Source organism: Eublepharis macularius, chromosome 1 (assembly GCF_028583425.1).
Source record: "Eublepharis macularius isolate TG4126 chromosome 1, MPM_Emac_v1.0, whole genome shotgun sequence".
In the NCBI taxonomy this organism is placed as follows: domain Eukaryota; kingdom Metazoa; phylum Chordata; class Lepidosauria; order Squamata; family Eublepharidae; genus Eublepharis; species Eublepharis macularius.
Genome location: NC_072790.1, coordinates 180,295,542 through 180,316,140, shown reverse-complemented (window position 1 = coordinate 180,316,140; position 20,599 = coordinate 180,295,542). Strand labels below are relative to the sequence as shown.

Below are 20,599 nucleotides of genomic sequence, written 5' to 3'. Positions count from 1 at the left end.
GGGCAGTCCGGCGCTCGTTTTTTCGGAAGGCGCCGCTTTCTTCCAGCCCTCCTGAACTCCGTGGCTAAGCGCGGAAAGTGACGGGGAGCAAAGCGGCCGCGTCCTCGCCAGAAGAAGAAAGCGCCCCGCCGCCAGCCCGTTCTTCCCCCGGGGCCGTCGATCTCTCTCTCCTCCCGCCCCCGCCCCGCCCTGACCCGAAGCCTTCCCCGCTGAACTCCGGGACGCTCGAAAGTTGCCGCGCCGCGCCGCGCCCCCCCCCCCCGCTCGCCGGCCAGGCACTGCCGGAGCTCTGCTAGCCCCGATCGCCGGCGCGGATCGAAGCCTCGCCGCGCACCTGCCGCCGGAGCCTCAGTCGATCTCGGCCTGGTAGGGCGCAGAGCGCGGCGGCGGAGCGAAGCCCAGGGCAGGAAGCGGCTTGCCAAGCGCTCTCCCCGGCGGCGGGCTTGACCCGGCGCCCGGTGCTGCCTGCTCGCACGCCTGCCGGTGGCTGCTTCTCTCCCTCCACAGGGCGGGCGGGAGCGGAAGGTCGGAGGCAGCCACTCGGCAGTCTGGCGAGCAGGAGCGGCCGGCTGAATCTCGCCGGGGATCTGTGCGAGCGGGGCGGGCACAACCGCCGCCTTCCCAGGCGGATCCTGTACGGAGAAGAGAGCCGCTTCGAGAGAGGCGCCCGAGAGCTCGCTCGCCGCCGCCGCCTCCGCCGCTCGCCGCGTCCGGGGCAGGAGAGGCGCCCGCTCCGTTTCCCCGCCCGGCCCCTCCCCCTGCCGCCTCTTCGCCCCTGGGGGGGCCGGCCCGGGACTGCCAGTGCCTCCGCCCCGCCGGCCCCACCTCCTTTGTCCCTCTCCTGCGCTGCCGGGAGGCTGGATCTCTTCGCCGTGCCCCTCGCGGGCTCGCCGGGACTTGTCGCGCCGGTAGCGCTCTCCTTGCAGCTCCCGGCTGGGAGGAAGGGGGCCGGCCGGACTCCCCGCGTCTTGCTACTTCTTTGGCCCCTGAAGCCGGAAAGGCTCGACGCGCCCCGCACTCCCGTGAGCGATGAGGCGCCTGAGTCGCCGGCTGGCTTTGTCCGTCTTGGGCGTCCTGTGGATCGCGGCTCTCCTCCTCTTCTTCGGGACCAGGAAGAAGTCCGAAGTGGTGGGACCCGAAGGGCAGACCCCCAAGGTAAGTGCCTGGCCCGCTGCCCTCTCGGCTGAACCGGCGGCTGGGGGTGGTTTGTGTTGCTGGAGAGCGTGGCAAGGTGCGCACCGGTGTCAGCAACTCCTGGCTTGCCGAGAAGTGGTGGGAAGCGCTGCGGGAGAGGTAGAGGGGAACGCAGGCAAGTTGGCTGGGATGGAGCAGCTCACAGCGCGGCCAACACCGGCTTGCTGGAGCTGAGCCGGGGGTCCCAACTTCTTCGCAAGAGTTTCCCGGCGAAGCGCGAGGGAAAGGGCTCTCCAAGCCAAGCGCAAAAGCGCCGGAGGGAGCTGGACTTCCGACGGCGACTGACTGCGGGTGACTTATTCCGGGTGTCTGTTGCAGCACGCGGCTGTCACCACCTCCCTCGCCTCCGGGAGGGTGCTGGGAGATTGTCTGTCTGTCTGTCTGTCCGTTAAAGTTAATGGGGTGGCAAACTAGGCATAGATTTAGGATGTAATATCTATATTTGTGCTTGGTGAATTACATACTTCTCTCTTCCGATGCGTGTCAGTTTCGAAGTTTAAATGCCGCCTTATTCCTAAGGATCATCTGGCCAATTTTCACCCAGGCTTCTGGCTGAGCAAAGAATTTGGCAGAAAAATATACACACACCCTTGCAAAAGTGGACCCCAAGCTATGCTTCTGGCACCGTGAAACATAAGATAAAGAGAGTTTGAGATGGGAGGAAGCCAGGAACCACATCCAAGAAGCATGTGTTCTCTCCCTTGAAGTGAAACACTTGTTTGAAGTGTATGTTGAGATTGCATTTTCCTTCCTCTCAACTTTTGACTGGTTTTCACGAGTGATGCTGAAGACTTTTTAAAAAGTTTGAAAGAGAATCACATCTAAAGTCTGATATTGGGGGCAAGGAAAGGGAAGAGGGACCATTTTAAGAGAAATTTACATTTATCCGGTGTGTGTTTTGCATTTAAGTACAGAGTTGGGAAATGCAGGAACAGATTTACTTACGTGTCACTTGTGAAAACGACCTTAATGCCTTTACAGCCTTCAATCTAATCGCACCTATTGCTGCCTCGGATGGTTAAATGAGAAAAGTTTAAATTGGATTTTGCATTTCCCAGGTCTGTCATTTGAATGTAACACACACACTGGTGAGAATGTATCTTTGATTTCAGGTTTAGGCTCTTCCCTTTTCTCTCTTATAGAAAAAAAATAAGTTCATGTTACAAACTCTGTGTTCAGTTTAAATTCTCTCTTCAGTTTTTGGCTCCATTATCAGCATTCACACATGCACAGAAATAACACCTGACGGGCTCAAAGGCACTTTTCATTTCTTGTATGAAAATGCCCTTGTTGTCTTTAAAATACTTCAGCCTATTGACATATGACTATTTGGACTGGGGAAATAAATGTCTCCTGTGCATCTATTTGGTCATTTGTTACTTTCAAGTGTAAACCCATTTAATGGTTTTACTCCTAAATGAGGCCATCGTAGCTTGAGCTTTGGTTTAACAGGGACTGGACCCAGGGGAATTCCGGCTTTCTTTCTGGCATAATTTGGCATTGTAGCAATTCTGGCCTGTCAAGAGCGCACACATAAAGCTGTCTTGTCATTGATCCATTGGTCAATCAAGGTCAGTATTGTCTACCCTGCAACTGTCTGTGTCTCTGGAGCCTCAGGCAAGGGTCTTACATATTACTTACCTATCTTTTCATTGGAGGTACCAGGGACTGAACTGGGATCTTCCACAGGCAAAGCAGATGCTCCACCACCGAGCCTCAGCCTCAATGAATTTTTAATAGCGAATGCAACTTCAAAAAAGCTTGAGCGTGTATATCTGGTGATACTTTCTGAGATTCTTCTGACGAGTCCTCCATTCACTACTGGTGGATTTTTTGCTGGCTTTGGCATGCTTCTTCAATGCAGTTGAACTTCATAACCCGCTCACTGAGCTGATCTCAAGAGGAGCAGAATCATTCTAATAAATGCTGGAAATGTAGGAAGCACAAGGGCTCCCTCTACCACATGTGGTGGACGTGTGAGGTAGCTAGGCAGTACTGGGGGGAAATAATAAGAGAAATGAGTGAGATATTACAATTTCAAATTAATAAGAACCCAGAACTCCTGCTACTAAACTTGGGAATGGAGGGAATTCCAGCCCATCATAGGACGTTGATATTTTACATGACGGCAGCAGCTAGACTTTTGTATGCGCAAAAATGGAAAATACAAGAAGTGCCAACTATTGAAGATTGGATCCACAAATTGCTGTATATGGCAGAAATGGACAAAATGACAAGAAAATTGAGAAACCTGGACTCAGGACAGTTTAACACAGACTGGGAGAAGCTGAAACAATATTTGGAGAAGAAATGGGAGGTGGGAGGAGAACTGTGGCAGTTTGAGAACTACTGAAGTACAATAAAATGTAGAGGGGGGTGACTTTACCGGGGAGGAGAAGAGGTAAAAGAGAATTTCTAAGCAGTTATGATATTAGATTGATATATATAGAATAATAAATAGAATATTGATAGAAAATAATTAATCATAAGGGTTAACTATAAGGATTGATTAACTAATAATATTTTCTTTTTGATTCCGTACAGTGTACCAAACTGAATATGTTTATTTGAAGTTGTATATGAGTCAAATTGATTGATATCATATATAGACTTATGACTGAAGGGGAATAGAAATACTAATGTAAACAAATATAATTAAAATAGAAAGAAGAAGATAGAATGAATAACATATAGAGTATAAGTTAAACTGGTTGATTTATATGAATGTATGGTTTACATAGTTTATGATATATAGAAATATTTGAAAGTGAAATAATGAAAAATGGGATAAATTGTTTATCCATTATGGAAAATGGGACTCATAGTCAGGGTACAGAGTATTAAAAATAGTTAAAGAAGTATTGCTTAGAATAAAGGGAGAATATATATTTGTTAGATAGAGGAGATTAAAAGGAGTAAGGGAAAAGGGACAAAGGGTTGGAAAACTGTTGGAAGTCAACAAAAAGGGGGAGGAAAGGGAGGGGGTTAGAAATTGGGAAATGGGAATATTGACTGTAATGTGTAAACATTTGATCCTAACCCAATAAAACAATTTTCAAAAAAAAGAGGAGCAGAATCAGTCTTTCAGTCCGATGGGAGACTGAGAGGCAGTCCTCCATCCAGGTGTGTTTAAAGCCAGTTCAATTGTCAGTCCATTTCATGAAAAAGCAGGAGGGGCTTTTGAGTCTTCAGGTTATTTGTAGCACTGAGCCTCAAGTTTGTGTTTGGTTTTTCGGTATGTGCCCAAGCCCTGAAAAAACTTGTTTAATGATATGCGTATTATTTATAAAGTATGTGCTTGGGGGAATAAGGATAGGCTTCTGAATCAGAGCCTGGTACTGTGGTCCCTCCTTTATTTTCATTCCAACCACGACTAACTTGATTTTCTCTTCCCTCCTACATCCTTCCAGTTAGATTGAACATGACACACTTGGGGTTCTTCCTGTGTCACAGGAGTGTTCTTGTGAGTTTTTGTATCTGTACAAAAGTTGCACTAATATGACATTCATTTTTTGACATTCTGTGACCAAGGAACAGAACCCAGCATAGAATTATGCAGCTGACATCAACGGAAGGAATCTGGCAGGAGTGTGAATGCGTCTCTATGTGCACATCATACAGATCATACAGACATGCAGTGCATTCCTCAGGGCGTCCCTGCAGTGTGCTGGCTCTCCATCCTAGTGTTGGGTATTTGGGTAGTTATTATTGGTAAAAATTACAAACATGGAGGCCTATGCATGTGCTGCCAAGCTGCTTTGAGTCTTGCAATAGGCACATGATTCTTTAAACTTGCATTAATCATTGCCAGGTAGCATTTTTTAAAAAGTGCCTAATGCAAGTACTCTTGTGTTAAATTGTGGTATGGAAAGTATGCCAGCAAGTTCAATCATCATTTTCATACTGATATTGAAAATAGATATACAGGCAGAGGAATAGTGTCCCCTACTACCATTTAGCCTCTTGGAGCTGGGAAAAGAGGAAAATTAGGAATACTGAGCAGACTCATTATGGAGTTTGCTTTTATGGCTCCTGGTCTGAAGCAACTTGACCCCTGATTCTTCTTTGTCTGCCCGAAGACCCAGTGTATACTGGCAGAACAAGATCTTAAAATTGTGATCTGATAAATCTGTTTTTTCCTTTGTTTTCTGTTTTGTAACATCTGACTTGAAGAAGAGTTCTGTTGAACTCAAAAGCTTGCACAGTGTTATGTTTCACTGAGTTGGTTTTGTTAAAAAGTATTACATAAATTGTGTTCTTGGCTTTTTCACTTTTGCATTTGGACCAAGAAGGCTGCATACAATTTCTGTATCTATGCAGCTGTTTAGCACTAAAAAATAAACAGTATTCCTACCCTTCTCATTTTATCCCTTCAGAGGACCTTCTGAGGTAGGGAGGATCATCCTGTGAATATCTAGGACTGAGTGGGGATTTGAACTGCAACCTCCTTGGTCAAAGTCCAGCCCTCCAGCCAAACTGGCTCTCTATATATGAGGTGATAGTCGGGCCAGAGATGCATAAGAGGGAAGTGCTTTTTGTGTTTTTAATGGTTGTACAGAAGAGGGAATTTCAGTAGTTTGCTGCTTTTCTTTCCTCTGTAAAACAAGCATTGCCTATTTAAATGTTTTCTTGAACAGGTATGGGAGTTCACATGCCACATATTTCCTGCAAAATACGTAGATTGCTACACGGGATGATCTGACAGGGATATGTAGATTGCTACATGGGATGATCTGTTTGTTCTGCACATGGGATGATCTGACAGGTGTGTAGGTGGCTGCATAGAGGTTTGATCATATGCTGTTTTCCAGCATGTGTACACTGAATATACTGATAAAAATTTACACTTGTATGTATGATCACCCTTCACAGTCAGAAGGCATGGTTTCCTACATGAAAATGGCTGTTGTGTAAGAAACCATTAATATGTGAGGTAGCTCAGAGGAAGTGTTAAATTAAGATTCTAATTGGAAGGGTTAGGTCAGTGCTGCCCAACTTTTTTTCCCATGGAAGAACCCCTAAATTGTTTTTTCAAATTCCGAGGAATGTTCATAGGCGAAAAAAAGTTGATGGTAGGGAGTAGAAATGGGCATGAAATGGGAAAAAAACCAAACGAGAGTTTTGCATTCTGTCGCATTCCATGAATCATGGAACACGAACTTCCACGAAATTCTCCCATTTCACAATACAATTCTTTAGTTTCATGATTCGTCAGAAGCCGGGGAACTTCAGCAGCCCCTTTCATACCCAGAGATGCCAAACTCACAGGGAGACTTCATCAGGCTCTCCTCCAACCACCCTCCAAGTAGCTCTCTGCAAGCTCTTTTTGCTGACTTTTCCCTCCCGTCCTCCTGGCCTCCTGCTGTTCTCGTTAATAGATTTTTATTGGATGGGTCAATATATATTCAATTTCAAATACAAATACATTCCATTTCAATTCCCCTGTGTATATTTCCCCCCTCCCCCCTCCCCCCTTTTCAATAATGACTTCCAACAGCACTCCAACCCCCCGTTATTAATAATACCTTATTTCAATACTAAAGTTGTTCTTTTCTTATTATTAGTAAAGATCTTAATTATATCTTATCTTGCTTAATTTCTTTAAAACCCCTTGAAAGACCATAATTGTCCCTTAACATCCCATTTCTTTTCCATGTATTTATTCAACTTTTTCCAATCTTCCAAAAATGTTTCTGGATCTTGCTCCTTCAAATTTCTTGTTAGTTTGTCCATTTCAGCCATGTACAACAATTTCCTTGTCCATTCTTCAATTTCAGGTATTTCTTCTCTCTTCCAGTACTGAGCATATATTATTCTAGCTGCTGATATCATATAATATAACAATATCTTATCATTTCTATTAACATCTTCCAAATGCAATGATAATAACAACATTTCTGAATTCTTGATTCTAAGGCCTTTGGTCTGAATCAAATAGGTCTTTAATTTGTCTATATTGCAACCAACCATATTTGAATGGCAACTCCTCATTTGGTTTAAGGTTCAACTAATTATCTGTTACTTCTGTTAAGTCTTTGAGAGTTAGCCATTCTTTTCCTTTATATTCTAAGTTTGGGTTGATCACCTCAGCTGGTATAATCCAAAGTGGTTTCTTCTGGTCTATAAATTTTTTGTACTTTAGCCAAGTCAACAATAAATTTCTTCTCAAATAGTGGTGCTGAAACAGGTTGGCAGGAAGAGCTGCCTATCAAGGTTGTGTGGGCTAAGATTGGGGTTTCCATGGCAACAAAAGTTCTGCAGACATTCCAGGCCTATGTTACCTAGGGAATCAATGGATCCATGCCAGCCTGTCTGGCATCACAAAGCATTCACAAATTGAACAAATCGGCCCCAAAAGTCTTGGATTTCATGAAAAACACGGTCCCACGAAATGCAGTTTCGCAATACATGAATAGGCTCAATTCGTCATGAAATTTGATTCGTATTTCAATTCGTGCTCATGTCTAGTAGAGAGCACAATGCAATTATTGCTAAACTATTGTCAATAATTTTTTTTTGTAAAGAGCTGGTTCCCCTCTCTCTGTAATGTAAAAGCTTACATAACCTTAATAACTGAAATATTTCAAGGGATATTTGAATTTTTTCATAGTATTTCAACATTTTTCGTGATTTCTTGTGGGATCGCTGACTATGTCCTGTGGAATCCCAGGGTTCCATAGAGCCCTGGTTGGGAAACACTAGGTTAGGTGCTATTGAAGTTGAACAGTAGAGAAAGGAGAGCACAGTTTTCCACCCCTCAGCTTGAATTGAAACTGGCAATCACAGAACTATTTCCCCACTATTGTGCAAAGCATGCGCATGTGTGAAATCATGCATTTGAAAAACTTGTTTTAGAAAATGATCCAAGTCAGTCTTAGGTGGATCACTTTCATGGCCCAACTCTGCTCTTTGAGATGTACATTGTGAGAACCACTCTGAAATGGGAAGAAATGATACAAGGTGAAGCCATACAAAAAGTGCTTCACATGGTGCTCCTGTTAACATTTTATGTTCTATATTTAAAAACAGTCTTGTCCTAGGTAGGTCCCACACATCATTGAATATTGGGCTGCACAGTGCTTTTTTTCTGGGAAAAGAAGTGGCAGAACTTAGTTGTGGAACTCAAGACCGCAGAATGATGTCACTTTGGGTCAGCTGGAACAAGGGGGGAGTTTTTTAAAGTTTAAATTGCCCTCAGTGAAAATAGTCACATGGCCGGTGGCCCTGCCCCCTGATCTTCAGCTCTCCCCTCTGTCTGGAGATCAGGTGCGGGGCCACCGGCCATGTGACCATTTTTAAGCGGTGCCGGAACTCTGTTCCACCACGTTCCCGCTGAAAAAAGCCCTGGTGCTGCATAATTGTTCAACTTGTGGAGTTTCTTGTGTGTAGGAAAACTTGGAGGTGATTGTGCACTGGCCAATGATGTATGGATCCATTCTTAGAAGAGACCAGAATGGACAAGACCCTTGGAAGAGTAGTTTAGTGATTCACTTTATCTGTCATAATGTTTAATTTTCTCAATATTGATATTTTATTTTAATCTCATTTTTCAACAACAAAAAATGGCCCCCAAAGCAGCTAGCACAAATCAAAAGAGATTACAAGGTACATTTAAATACAACATTTCCTGGGGGGTGGTTCAGTTGAGCTATTTCTTCCTTCCCTCACATGGTCTCAGCAACTTTATTTCTACCATAAAATTAAGGAAAGCAGTGGGTCAGTGGTGGGGCATCTCTGTTGCATGCACAAGTTTTTCAGCCCAGTCCCTGCCATTTCCAGTCAAAGGATTGGGTAGAAGATGATTTGAAAGACCTCTGCTTGAGATCCTGGAGAACTGTTGCCATCTGAGTAAACAATACTGACCTTGATAGAGCAATAGTCTGATTCTCTATAAGGCAACTTTTTGTGTTCAGTGCCCGCATTATGCTGAATGGGACCCAATTTTGATCTGTGGTCCTCTGGTATAAATGTAGAAATGTTCTATTCAAATATGTTGACTAGTGCCTGAAGCCATTACCAAGGTTCTTGTTAGTTGACTGCTGAACTTTGGAGGAGTCTCCTGAACAGGACTTTTTAAAACGTTCTGTAGCCCAGTTGCAAAATCCTATCTGCTACACTTACAGTGAAATCCTAATCAGAGTTACTCCAGTCTATTGACTTCCATGGGCTTAGACGAGTAACTCTGCTTAGGATTGCACTCTTAGTACATCTGTGACATGAAATTCATAATTTTATGTTACACTTTATAGTTTTGTGAGGTCTGAAAATTTAATCCAAAATGTTTACATTTCCTTGCTCATCTTGACCCTTGAAAGTATAAGAGAGTTTCTAGTAAAGGACTTAGCTGATCTTAATGACTTGCTGAGTCTTTGTGTGGTACAAGACACTCTTTCTCATCTGTGGTTAGGCAAATGCAAACATGGAGCTGTTTTAAAACTTCAAAAATCCTCTGGGGTAGTGCATGCAATTTCAGTCCTATTTCTAGAGGAAGGAGACACTGACAATGGGTTTAGAACAAAATCACCATCACTGGCATTGCAATTCCTCTTTGTAAGGTATGTGTTGGAAATGCATTCTTTGCAACTGTAAAATAAAACTCGCTTGTTGGGCATGATATACTGTATTCTCCTTCAGATGAACCTTTTTCTTACCCTTTAACACTTGCTTTGGAATTTATTCTTCATTTTACAATTCCCTTAGAACATCCACTGAACAGTTAGAGATTTAGTTTCCCCCTGATCTTTTTCTTCCTGCTGAACTCATTACAGGCCTGGTTCGGCACTCAGTCAAATCAACAAGCCCATCCTTCAATAGATGCACGATCAAGTTCTAAACCTCTAAGATACTCAGGCCATGATACTGTCAACTCCATCAACCTCGCTTCTTAAAATAGCTACTCTTTCATTTACTCTGAATTTCCCATCAAAACAGTTCCATTCCCATGAGATCTGTTGAATTTTCTGGCATTTTTTAAAAATTGCATTAGATTCCTCGCTTTTCCATTGGTTAATTATGTGTTCATCCTGGTAGCGGAGACCATTATGTCACTGCAGTTAATTCTTCTTGCGGGATCCCAATCTGACTTTAGACAAAATAGTTGCACTAGAGTTAATACATCTGTAACATACAGGGAAAGATTGGGCAACGCAGTACTCTGCAATGAGAACAGCTACTGGAGTTAACACACAGGGCAGGTTATGTTTGTAAAAAGGGAGCTGGATATCAGATTTCTCTTAACAGGTTTAGGTTTATATGTTCTAGAAGATTCTAGACGTTTAGAAACTCAGTGGGGGAATTGTTTCCATTTATAATTAAACATTCTTAGTAAGGTTACTTCTTGGTTCTATTACTTGCACCTTCTGAGTATAGAAATGAAAATAGTTGCATTCACACAACTAAGTACTTTGTGGTCTCAATACTATAACTTCAGCTGCATGGTAGTACTCTTGTGTCAAGACCTTGGGGTGAGCAAAAATAGAACATTAATTAGATAGCCAGATTAACTGGTTTATAGGGAATAAAACTCTGATCAAGTAAGATTGTTCAGTTGGACAGAGGGTGTGCGTATGAAGCCTTTATAAGTAATAAATCCCAGGCTTCTAACACTTAGCTGTACTCAAGATAGATGCTGTCGCTTGCTTGCTACTCTTAGAGTGACTCGGGCTGCCCCTCTGAAGTTAGAGGAATTATTGGCCTAGAGGATCATTCTGCTAATTTATAGGATTGTTCCAGTCTATACACTTCTTTTCTTTGGAAGAACATTCATGGCTAGTAGACCTTTCTGGCTTTTTTAAATGCTTATTCTGTCCTCCCAAAGAGAAGTTGCTACAGCCTATTTCACTCATGCTTGTTCATCTTGTGTACTGCAACTGATGACTTGCATGTGTAAATGAGCAATCACAGATCTAAGACAATGGAAAGAACTCGATATCTCTCCTGGTTTCTCCACACATGGTGGCTGGCAGCTGAAAAGTATTGACTGAAGTGATGTGAAGAGATACTGAGTGAAGTGATGCGAGACAGAGAGGTGATCAGAATAAGGATGGGGAGACCTAGATTTTGATCCCACTCTGTCACGAATCATTCCAAGCTAGTCCCTCTCTCAGCCGGATCTACTTCAAAGGGCTATTGTGAGGATAAAATTGTGTTTGTGTATATGTACATGGTGAACCTACATTTGCTACCCTCAAAGGAAGGGTGGAATAAAAATGCAAGAAGAAAGGTACATATTAAGAGAGCCAGTGCGGTGAGGTGGCTAGAGTGACACACTAGGATCTGGGAGACCCAGGTTTGATTCCCTGCTTTGCCATGGAAGCTTGCTGTGTGATGTTGGGCAAGTCACACATTCTAATCCTAACCTACCTCACAGCGTTTGCTGTGAGGAAAAAAATGGAGGAGAGAAGAATGATGTAAGCAGCTTTGGGTCCCCATTAGGGAGAAAGATGGAGTATAAATGAAGTAAAATAAAATTATTGCTTAATATTGTACTCATCAAGTAGCCAGGGGCCATGGGCCAGAGCTGAGAGCTAGAGCTCTACTTTGCATGTAGAAAGGACCTCAGATAGGAGGTCTTGGAAAGTCTTAATGAATGATTGCTAGTCATAGCTAGAGATAGGCACGAACAGAAAAAACCCCAAACATGATGTTCGTTGTTCATTGCCATCCAGGAACAGGGACTCACGAACACAAGCATGACCTGTTCACAAACATGTTCATGGTTGGCTGTTTGTGGGGGCCAGCAGGCTCTCCTTCAGCCATCATCCAAGTTTGGTCAAGATCCCTACTGCACCACTCCCAGAAACCTTACCTGAGCAGGCAGCAGGAAAGGTACCAATAGTAAATAATAGCTTGGCTCAGAGCCTGGCAGCAGCCCTGAAACTTGAAGGGGTAGATCCCTGTCTCACCACACACAAAGAAAATTCAAGCTCCAATGCACTCTTTCTATCAAAATGCCAACAGCAGCTGCCTCTCTCCCTCTCCACTGTCTGCAAAGCCAGAGCTGGGAGCCCCCCTTCCCCGTGGTCTTTGCTCCCTTGTAACAAATTTGGAGCTCCACACTTGAAAAGAAGACCTGCCTATCAAGCTAAATTGGGCTTAGATTGGGGTTTCCAGGGCAACAGCAGGAGTTCAGGCAGAGTTCAGACAATCCTTGCCTAAGTTGCCAAGGGAATTGATTGCAGGTGCCAGACTGTCTGGCTTGACGAACAGCAACGAACGAGGCTTGCAATGACCACCTGTTCATTTAGAATGGGGCCTCACGAACAGCTTGTTCGTGAACAGTAGATTGGGCTGTTCGTGGCTTTTTTTGTTCGTATTGCTGTTTGTGCCCATCTCTACTCGTAGCAGAATAGACAAATTGCCTAACAAACAATTGAGATAAGTAATCTTTTAATTTCACTTAAGTTCTGTAATCAGTTGCACATCTTAAAATGGCCTCTTTTGTTTTGTACATCGCTGGTGTTGAAAAGTTGGCTAGCTCTTTCTAGCTTTAAGGAATGTGAATACTCAAGAAAAACCCTACCCGAGTCCTCCAGGCACTTTCTTGGCTGAGCTAATTATACTATACTAGTAAGGAGAGCTTGCATTCCTCAAGCATAAATACCTTCTTGGCTGCCCTTGGAAATTCTTCCAATTTAATAATAACCATACTTAACATTTGTGTAGCAAATTTAAAATTTTCACAGCACTGCACATACATTATATTAGTAATCCTTACATTCTAGTAAAATAGGCAAGTAGTATTAACCTCCATATGCCACTGGGTAGGGGCCTACGGCTGAGAGATTAGTAGTTTGCCTGTGATCCCAGTGGGTTTATGACTGAGGTGAGATTTAAAGGTGGTGGTGGGACATAATCACAGTTCATAATCAGTCACTGGTGTGTGGAGGAGGAATTCCTACACTGTTTCATACTGTTGAAACCTTCTTCCCTTTAAAAAACATTTTCTATGAAATACCAGGAATATTAGCCTCAGTTGCCAGTGCAACTCTTGGTTTTTCACATTGTTCATAACAACAACAATATTCAATTTATATACTGCCCTTCAGGACAACTTATCATCCAACCAGAGCAGTTTACAAAGTATCTTATTATTGTATTGTCGAAGGCTTTCACGGTCGGAGAACGATGGTTGTTGTGGGTTTTCCGGGCTGTATTGCCGTGGTCTTGGCATTGTAGTTCCTGATGTTTCGCCAGCAGCTGTGGCTGGCATCTTCAGAGGTGTAGCACCAAAAGACAGAGATCTCTCAGTGTCACTGTGACACTGTCTTTTGGTGATCTCTGTCTTTTGGTGCTACACCTCTGAAGATGCCAGCCACAGCTGCTGGCGAAACGTCAGGAACTACAATGCCAAGACCACGGCAATACAGCCCGGAAAACCCACAACAACTATCTTATTATTATCCCCACAACAGTCACCGCATGTGGTAAGTGGGGCTGAGAGAGCTCTGGAGAGCTGTGACTGACCCAAGGCCGCCCAACTGGCTTAAAGTGGAGGAGTGGGGAATCAAACCTGGTTCTCCAGATTAGAGTCCCGCACTCTTAAGCACTACACCAAACTGGCTCTCATTAGTATGGTTGAAGTTGCTGATGTTCATGGAGAGCAACAGCACACAGATGGGCTCCCAGGAGGAGCTGCCTCTACTCACCTGAGTTTCAACTAATGCAGCTGCTAGCAAAAGTGAATTGGATCTCAGAGTTTTGGTGGCTTGTAGGGATTCTTTATTATATGAACTGAATCAGGATATCTGTGGCTTCTCCCAGTCCAGCATGGATGCAGTCATTTGTGTTAATGTTTAAGGGTTATGATGATACTGCAGTCAGAAATACTTTGTAGGATGCTGCAAGCAATTTTGCATAGCTCTGGTGAAAAAGCTGGGGCATCATTGAAAATCTCTATTTATTTTATGTGGTTCTGTTCCAAGCTTTTATATTCCATACTGTCAGCCAGCTTGGTTCCCTTTAAAGCAAAAGGTTTTTAAAATTAGTATTAACAGTACAAGTGATGTTGTTTCACCTTGTACTAACACTGATAAATGAAGAATAGTTCTTAGCAGCACTCTTGGAATCACTAACACCACTGGCTCTTATTTGATTATATGATTCTTGTTTTAGGTTTCTAGTGAGCTGGAGCTCAAGGTTAGAAAAGGCTGCTTGTTTGCTTTTTAACCTGGGATCACCTCTTCTCCACTCTTAATCTAATCTTCTTGGCTCTGAGACTTTCTTTAATCCCTGCTTCTGTCTCTCCTCAAATTACCTAATCCGTCATCTTCAATATTTCCTTTGCCTCAGTCTTTTCAGCCTCATTCACCTGTTCTTTAATTCCCCACCCCCCATTGCAGCCATCCAATTATCAAGTTTCTTAAGTTTCTTACCATAGTCTCCTGCCGCTGCTGTGTCATGTCCCTTCCAAGCACTGCTTCATGTGGGATACCAGACTGCTTGCTGAGTGTGTTGTTTTAAGTAATATTCTCACACAATATTATCAGAGCCTCTACAGTGTGTGTGTTATTGTATTATTTTCTACTGTTGCAAGCTGCCTGGAGGACCAATTGGGTCAAAAATGGCAGGACATAAATATTTAAACAAAATAAACTCCGCTGTGCCACAAAATCTAGTCTACTCTACTTACCCCTTAGGGTTCTAAGATCTGCTTAGGCAAGTTGTTTATATAGGACAAATTCCCTGGCCTGTCTGATGCTGTTGTCCAGACAGTTATTGCTGTAGCCACTTGCATTTTTCAAACAGACAGATTGAAGCCTATTTGTACAGCTGAGAAAGCTTTCTTATACTCCATTTTTGGAATCCTTGAGATCTGTCAGGGAATGAATCTACTGGAACGGTGTGTTTGGCTGCTAGTGTTGAGCACGTACCTAATCAGGTGAGCCAGTTAGCTGGCAAGGGATTAGCATGAAGCCAAATTAATTCTGTCTGCTGGGTAGTTTATGAGGGACTCTAACCACTACAGCAATTTTGTGAGTTTGAGCTACTGAGCTTCTAAAGGTAACTTGTGTTAGCTATCTGCTGACTTCAAAGCATTGTGGAAGCAGTACTTAACTTTTAAACAATGCCCTCCCCCAGCCACTAATTTATATGTGTGCGGGAGTATGCTGAGGATAAATGAGACTGGCAGTTTTTAACATGTCTGCACTTCTCATTGACACACATACACATGGAGACAGCTGACATTTCTCAGTGCTTCTGAAAAACAATAGCTCACTTGCCTCTGGGCTTGTCCACACATTACGCTAGTAAGTGCTGGGGGGAGAAAAATTCCTTGACTTTCCCACCTCATATTTGGACCATTTATGTCAACATCAATTTTGTTCATTGCTTTTCAGTGTAATTTGTGATCGCTTTTGGCCACAGAATTGATGTCCATAAATATGTATGTGAGGATGTAATGTCAGGGTCCACATGTGAATGAGATACTGCCTTGCTCAAGGAGATGGGAAAATGGCCTCAGATTTCTTTATGAGGGTCATATCCTGCAGCAGAAAATTCAAGAACCCAGACTCTCTGCAGCCTATTCTGGTTTCTGGCGGGGAGTAGGGTGGGGCTACAAAACAGCATAACCCACCATTGAGCTTCCTTCTGAATTACAAAACAAAACACAGCAAAATTAGTAATTTAATTACATTGAGGAAATAATGATATGATGGATTAATTACAAGTAAATACTCAGATTAATGTGTTAGGAATGCACAGTTGGCTCTTCGAGCAGTATTTAGCTGACAAATCCAATTCCCAAAGCCTAGGCTGAAGCTTTTCAGCAGGGGGTGGCTGTTGTTCACTAGAAACAAGAAATAAGCATGAGATAGAGGAACTGGGCTTGTCCTTGTGGGTAACTACTGATGTCACATACAGATTTAGCTCATGTCTGTAGCCTCATGGTTCTTGGGTAACCGGGTCATATTTTTATAGCTGCCTGGTCTGACCACCTGCCAGTGCCAAATGCTCCCTTACTTTCTGGTTTCGGATGTTTTTTTGCAAGAATGGTGAAGAGAGAGGAGGGAACTTTTAGTGGCTGGATGAGCTATAAACCTGAGTGATAGGGTAGCAGAAGATAAATGCCTGCTTACATGTGAATATGACTGGTTCTTAGACAACATGTGGCTAGTCAATTGGATTTGGGGATTCTGTAGTTCAAGCCACATACATTCTTCTGTCATAGTAGGACTGAAAAAAGATTTGAATTGGTAAGACATCAGTAATAAATTCTTGGAAGATAGCAGCAGATTTTTAGGTGCCAACCCTACACAAATCCTTCCAATTCCTAGATGCCAGTATGAAATTTCTAAGTGCCTGAACTACTAGGCATTTACTAGTTTTTGAACTTGTAAGTGTTTTTGCAGGACTTTCTTATTGGATTAATTCTGTATCAGGAGTGCCAACTTCTGGGTGGGGCCTGGAGATATCCAGGAATTATGACTGATCTCCAGGTGATAGAGAACAGTTCTCCTGGAAAAAATGGCTTGCAGAGTAAACTGTATGGAATTACATCCAGCTGAGGTCCTTCCCTTCCCTAAACCCCACTCTCCTCTGGTTCTATCCTGAAATCTCAAGGAATTTCCCACACAGATTTGGCAATCCTAAATCTGCAATCTGCAGGGTAATGTATCAAATGGAAAAGCACAGAATATTTCATAGGCTACATTCAGACATCGTTGTAAGATGACATGAAGCCAGCGAATGCTCAGACTTGTTGCTGGGCTTGCATGTGCACCTTCCCACTCCCTTCTCACACAGGTAATCTTAGGCTGTTTCCACACGTCCTTAAAGGGACGGCTCTCTCACCGAATGCTAGCAGCTTTTCCTCTTGACTCCAGACATCTCTGTTTTCAAAATGGGTGCAGGATGTTTACCAACTGCATTTTAGGCATCTGAAAAGGGTGGAAGAGGATATAGAAAAGAAGTGTATGCACAGGCCTGGCAACAGGATGTCAGATAATGAAGCCCTCATTTTTGTTTTTTAAAAAAAACAAGAGATGCAAATGCAATCCTATCCTCCATCTGCGGGTAACAAGTGTGAAGACTCCATTGAGGCTGTGGGGGTGGTAGACAAGGAAAAGGCTTAATATTCTCCTGTCTTCTAAAAGGTGGGGTATAAATGAATTAAATAAACAACCTCTTCCTTCACTGAGTGGTAGTGGGAGACTAAATAGGAGATGGGAGGAGAAGGCCAGCCTAACATTGTCGGTCCTCTAGCTTGCTGGGTGCCTGACTTCACACACCTCCTCCTCCCGAGGCATTGAATGACATAGGCCTCACTGCATGCTGCGCATGCTTTTACTCTGGGCAGAAGGAGCATGACGTCCATACCCGAAGGGTGGGTGCTGTCTAGTGGCTTGTGTGCTGCACATGAAAAGCATGACTGCAGCCAAGCAGTGTGTTTGTAATCCAGTCTAAGGAGCATGGAACCAAACACTGTTTACCGTTTTCAAAAAAAGGAATGCCTTTTTGTAGATGTTATTTTTAAAGAAGTGAATTTAAAGAAAGCAATATACTTATTATGTCCTCCGGCTATTATGTTAGTTCTACTTAAGTTGAAAGAGGAATTGTTAATGTTAAGCTGCATTGGCAGATGAACTTATATAGAGCCTTCCGTATCTGTCACACAAAGAACTGGGTGCAACCAAATCCTAAAGCAGTGTGTCGCTGGCATTAGCCCTTGGTCTCCACAAAGGACAGTCAAGTCATTCCATTGTGTCTTTTGGCTTCTTCCCTTCATCCTGCATTGTAGCCTCACAAGCTGTCAGTCCTTGAATATTTTAATTCAATGCTGATTTTCAATCTTATTTTTTAAAATATATTTGCATTTTTAATTGTTGGATTTTTAGCCAGCAAACTGCTGAGGAAATTATGGCTGAAAGGTGGGGTGGAGACATTTTAAATAAATAAATAAATAACATTGCTTATGGGCTGAAAAACTAGGAGATTTATGGAGACCCTGGTGCTCCGTACATGGCTGGTATGGTACCATTAAGCTTGATGTGCCATATGTTGGTCAGATGTGCCCTGTATGTTAAAAACTCCACTTTACCCCTTAGGAACTGATGCGCTTCCTTGTGGCTTAGGCTCAGTGAATAAATCAACTGTCCAAGCAGCAGACCTTGGGCCTCCCTTCTTCTGTTGGCTGACTTAGGAACAAGGCTGGGGTCTACAGTTGGCAAGGCAGGGCAGCTGCTGAGGACTGAGGGCCCCCAGCAGGTGGTGTCAACTCTGAACTGCTCATGAATAACAAACTGGTTGATGGACAATTGGTTCCCAGTTCATGACCAGTGAACAGATGGTAAGCTGAAGCAAGCATCCTTACCTTTCCTTTCCCCATTCTCAGTGAAGCAGTAGCTGCAGAGAGGACAGAGCAGGCTGGGGAAAAATAGTGATTTGCTTTCCCCTGACTAGCTATCTTAAAGCAGAATTACATAGACATGCATCATGTGATAATATCAATACAATAAACAAATATAAGAATGAACATTGGCTCATTAGTCAGTACAGGCTAAATTCCACATCATCCGACCTGCCTCATTTTATAACAGCCTGCGAAGGGCTCACAGCCAATGCTACATGAGCTCACACCCATGCTAGGTCAGATGAGCCTAACTTGGGCAAACCTCTAGCTTGGCACACCCAGCTAGCCAGCTGGCCAGCCAGCCAAAGAACCAGCATAGAACAGCTGGTCTGTTCAGAGCTGCGTGCAAAATCTTCCTCTCTGCTGAGATTCTGTTCCAGTCTTTTAACTATTTTATCAGCAGGCTCAGTGCTTTCTAAAATGCCCACATGTGATCAGTGATGATCTGTTAAAGACTGTGGTGCTTTATTCCATGTACTTCCATGGTTTTCTGACCTTACCAGAGCATTGGACAAATGACTTTTTTCCTTTGGCACATAATCGCATGAATTTACATGGTTTGTGTATGTGCTTGGAATGGGATTACCTTTCTGCTCAGTACTTTCAAGTAGAGATGGGCACGATCGGCATTATGATAGAAAAATACCCACGATAATGGCGTTCGCGCGATCGGGACCCGGTGGATCGATGCTGTCCACGGCGACCAATCCAGTGGTGGGGGTGGGGCTTGATCGGGGCTTGATGGGGGTCGATTGGTATCTGATCATGGATCCAGTCACTCTGACGCCAGCAATCTATTCCCCTGGCAACAGAGCCAGGGGAATGCCTGAGCTGAGTTTGCCCTCCTGTCGCCCTGGAAACCCGAATGGAAGCCCAGCTTTCCATGATCAGCAGGGCTTCCTTCCAACCACGGAGCAGCAACACACTCACCAGTTGGGAGAAGACAGCCAGGGGAGGGAGGGGGAAGGGGGTGTTATGTAGCCATGGGCACTCCAAATGTTTTTTGCTTTTTAAAAAAACGGGGCTTTGTAGGAGGAATGGCTGTTTTTCTGTCTGTCACTCTCTGTTTTTAACCTGCTTTTAAAACACTGTATTTTGTGGGAAAACCTCATTCACGGCTCTGTATGTGTGTTTAAAATATGCTTTTGGAAGACTGGCTACTTGCTTTTAAAATCGGGTGGGGAGGAATGGAGGATTCTGTCCCTGCTTTTTTTTAAAAGCTGGCTGAAACGTGTTGACGGGGTGTCTCTCTCTCTCTATTTGGAGAGGCAGGGACGGGTTAAAAACTCCCCCCCCCTCTGCTCTAAGTGTGTGTGTGTGTGTGTGAACGTTCCGTCCCTGAGGGGAGGTGGCTCATCGCCGGGTTAAAAACTCCCCCCCTGCTCTAAGTGTGTGTGAACGTCCCCTCCCTGAGGAGAGGCGGCTCGTCGCCACCTCCCCGTGCCCGCCGGGCCTGGTGGTTGCTGCCACCACCCACCTTCCCACATAGCTGGGAACAGCGGAGGCCCCCTCCGCTTTGGCCTCCCCGATCCCCGATCCCCGGATCGGAAACGGGAGATGATCGGTGTGGATCGGTAATTTTTTTTGGATCGTGCCCACCTCTACTTTCAAGGCAAAAGCATCTGATACTCAGACAATAGAAGCAGTGTTGAGTTGGGAAGTTTCAAAATGGCAGCAGTGGGTTTGGCTGGGTATACTGGTTAACTTCTCTGGCCCAGGTTCTTTACGTAACTGCTGCAATAAAGATTGTTAATTCAGTACAAATATACTTAACATAATGAGACTACGTGGGGTTATTTTTTTTCCTGTTAGTCCCCCCAAATGCAAATTTGTGGCAATGGGTTCTTCTGGGTCAACTGTCAAGGAAACCTTGCTGATAACACAGCTCACATAGGTCTTTCAGCCCCCAGCAGGAGTCCCCATATGATCCACTGACATTAGCTTTTCATAGCTGTTTACTGTTGCAGTTAATGTTGCCAACCTCCAAGAGGGGCTTGGTGATCTCCTGGAGTTTCAACTGATCTCCAGGTGAGAGAGATCAGCCCCCCTGGA

The 20,599-nt window shown here is 43.9% G+C and overlaps 1 protein-coding gene across 2 annotated transcripts in view; it reads left to right on the top strand.

The window, feature by feature from the left end:
* The first annotated feature begins 848 nt into the window (after positions 1–848).
* The window catches only part of GALNT14 (polypeptide N-acetylgalactosaminyltransferase 14), a 356,414-nt gene continuing 336,663 nt past the window's right edge, over positions 849–20,599 (top strand). The window contains exon 1 of one of the 2 annotated variants that reach the window (XM_054995704.1): positions 849–1,155. In XM_054995704.1, coding sequence (XP_054851679.1) covers positions 1,030–1,155 — 126 coding nt within the window. In that variant the 5' untranslated portion in view covers positions 849–1,029. The remainder of the gene's footprint in view (positions 1,156–20,599) is intronic. The other variant, XM_054995705.1, reaches the window with a different exon arrangement.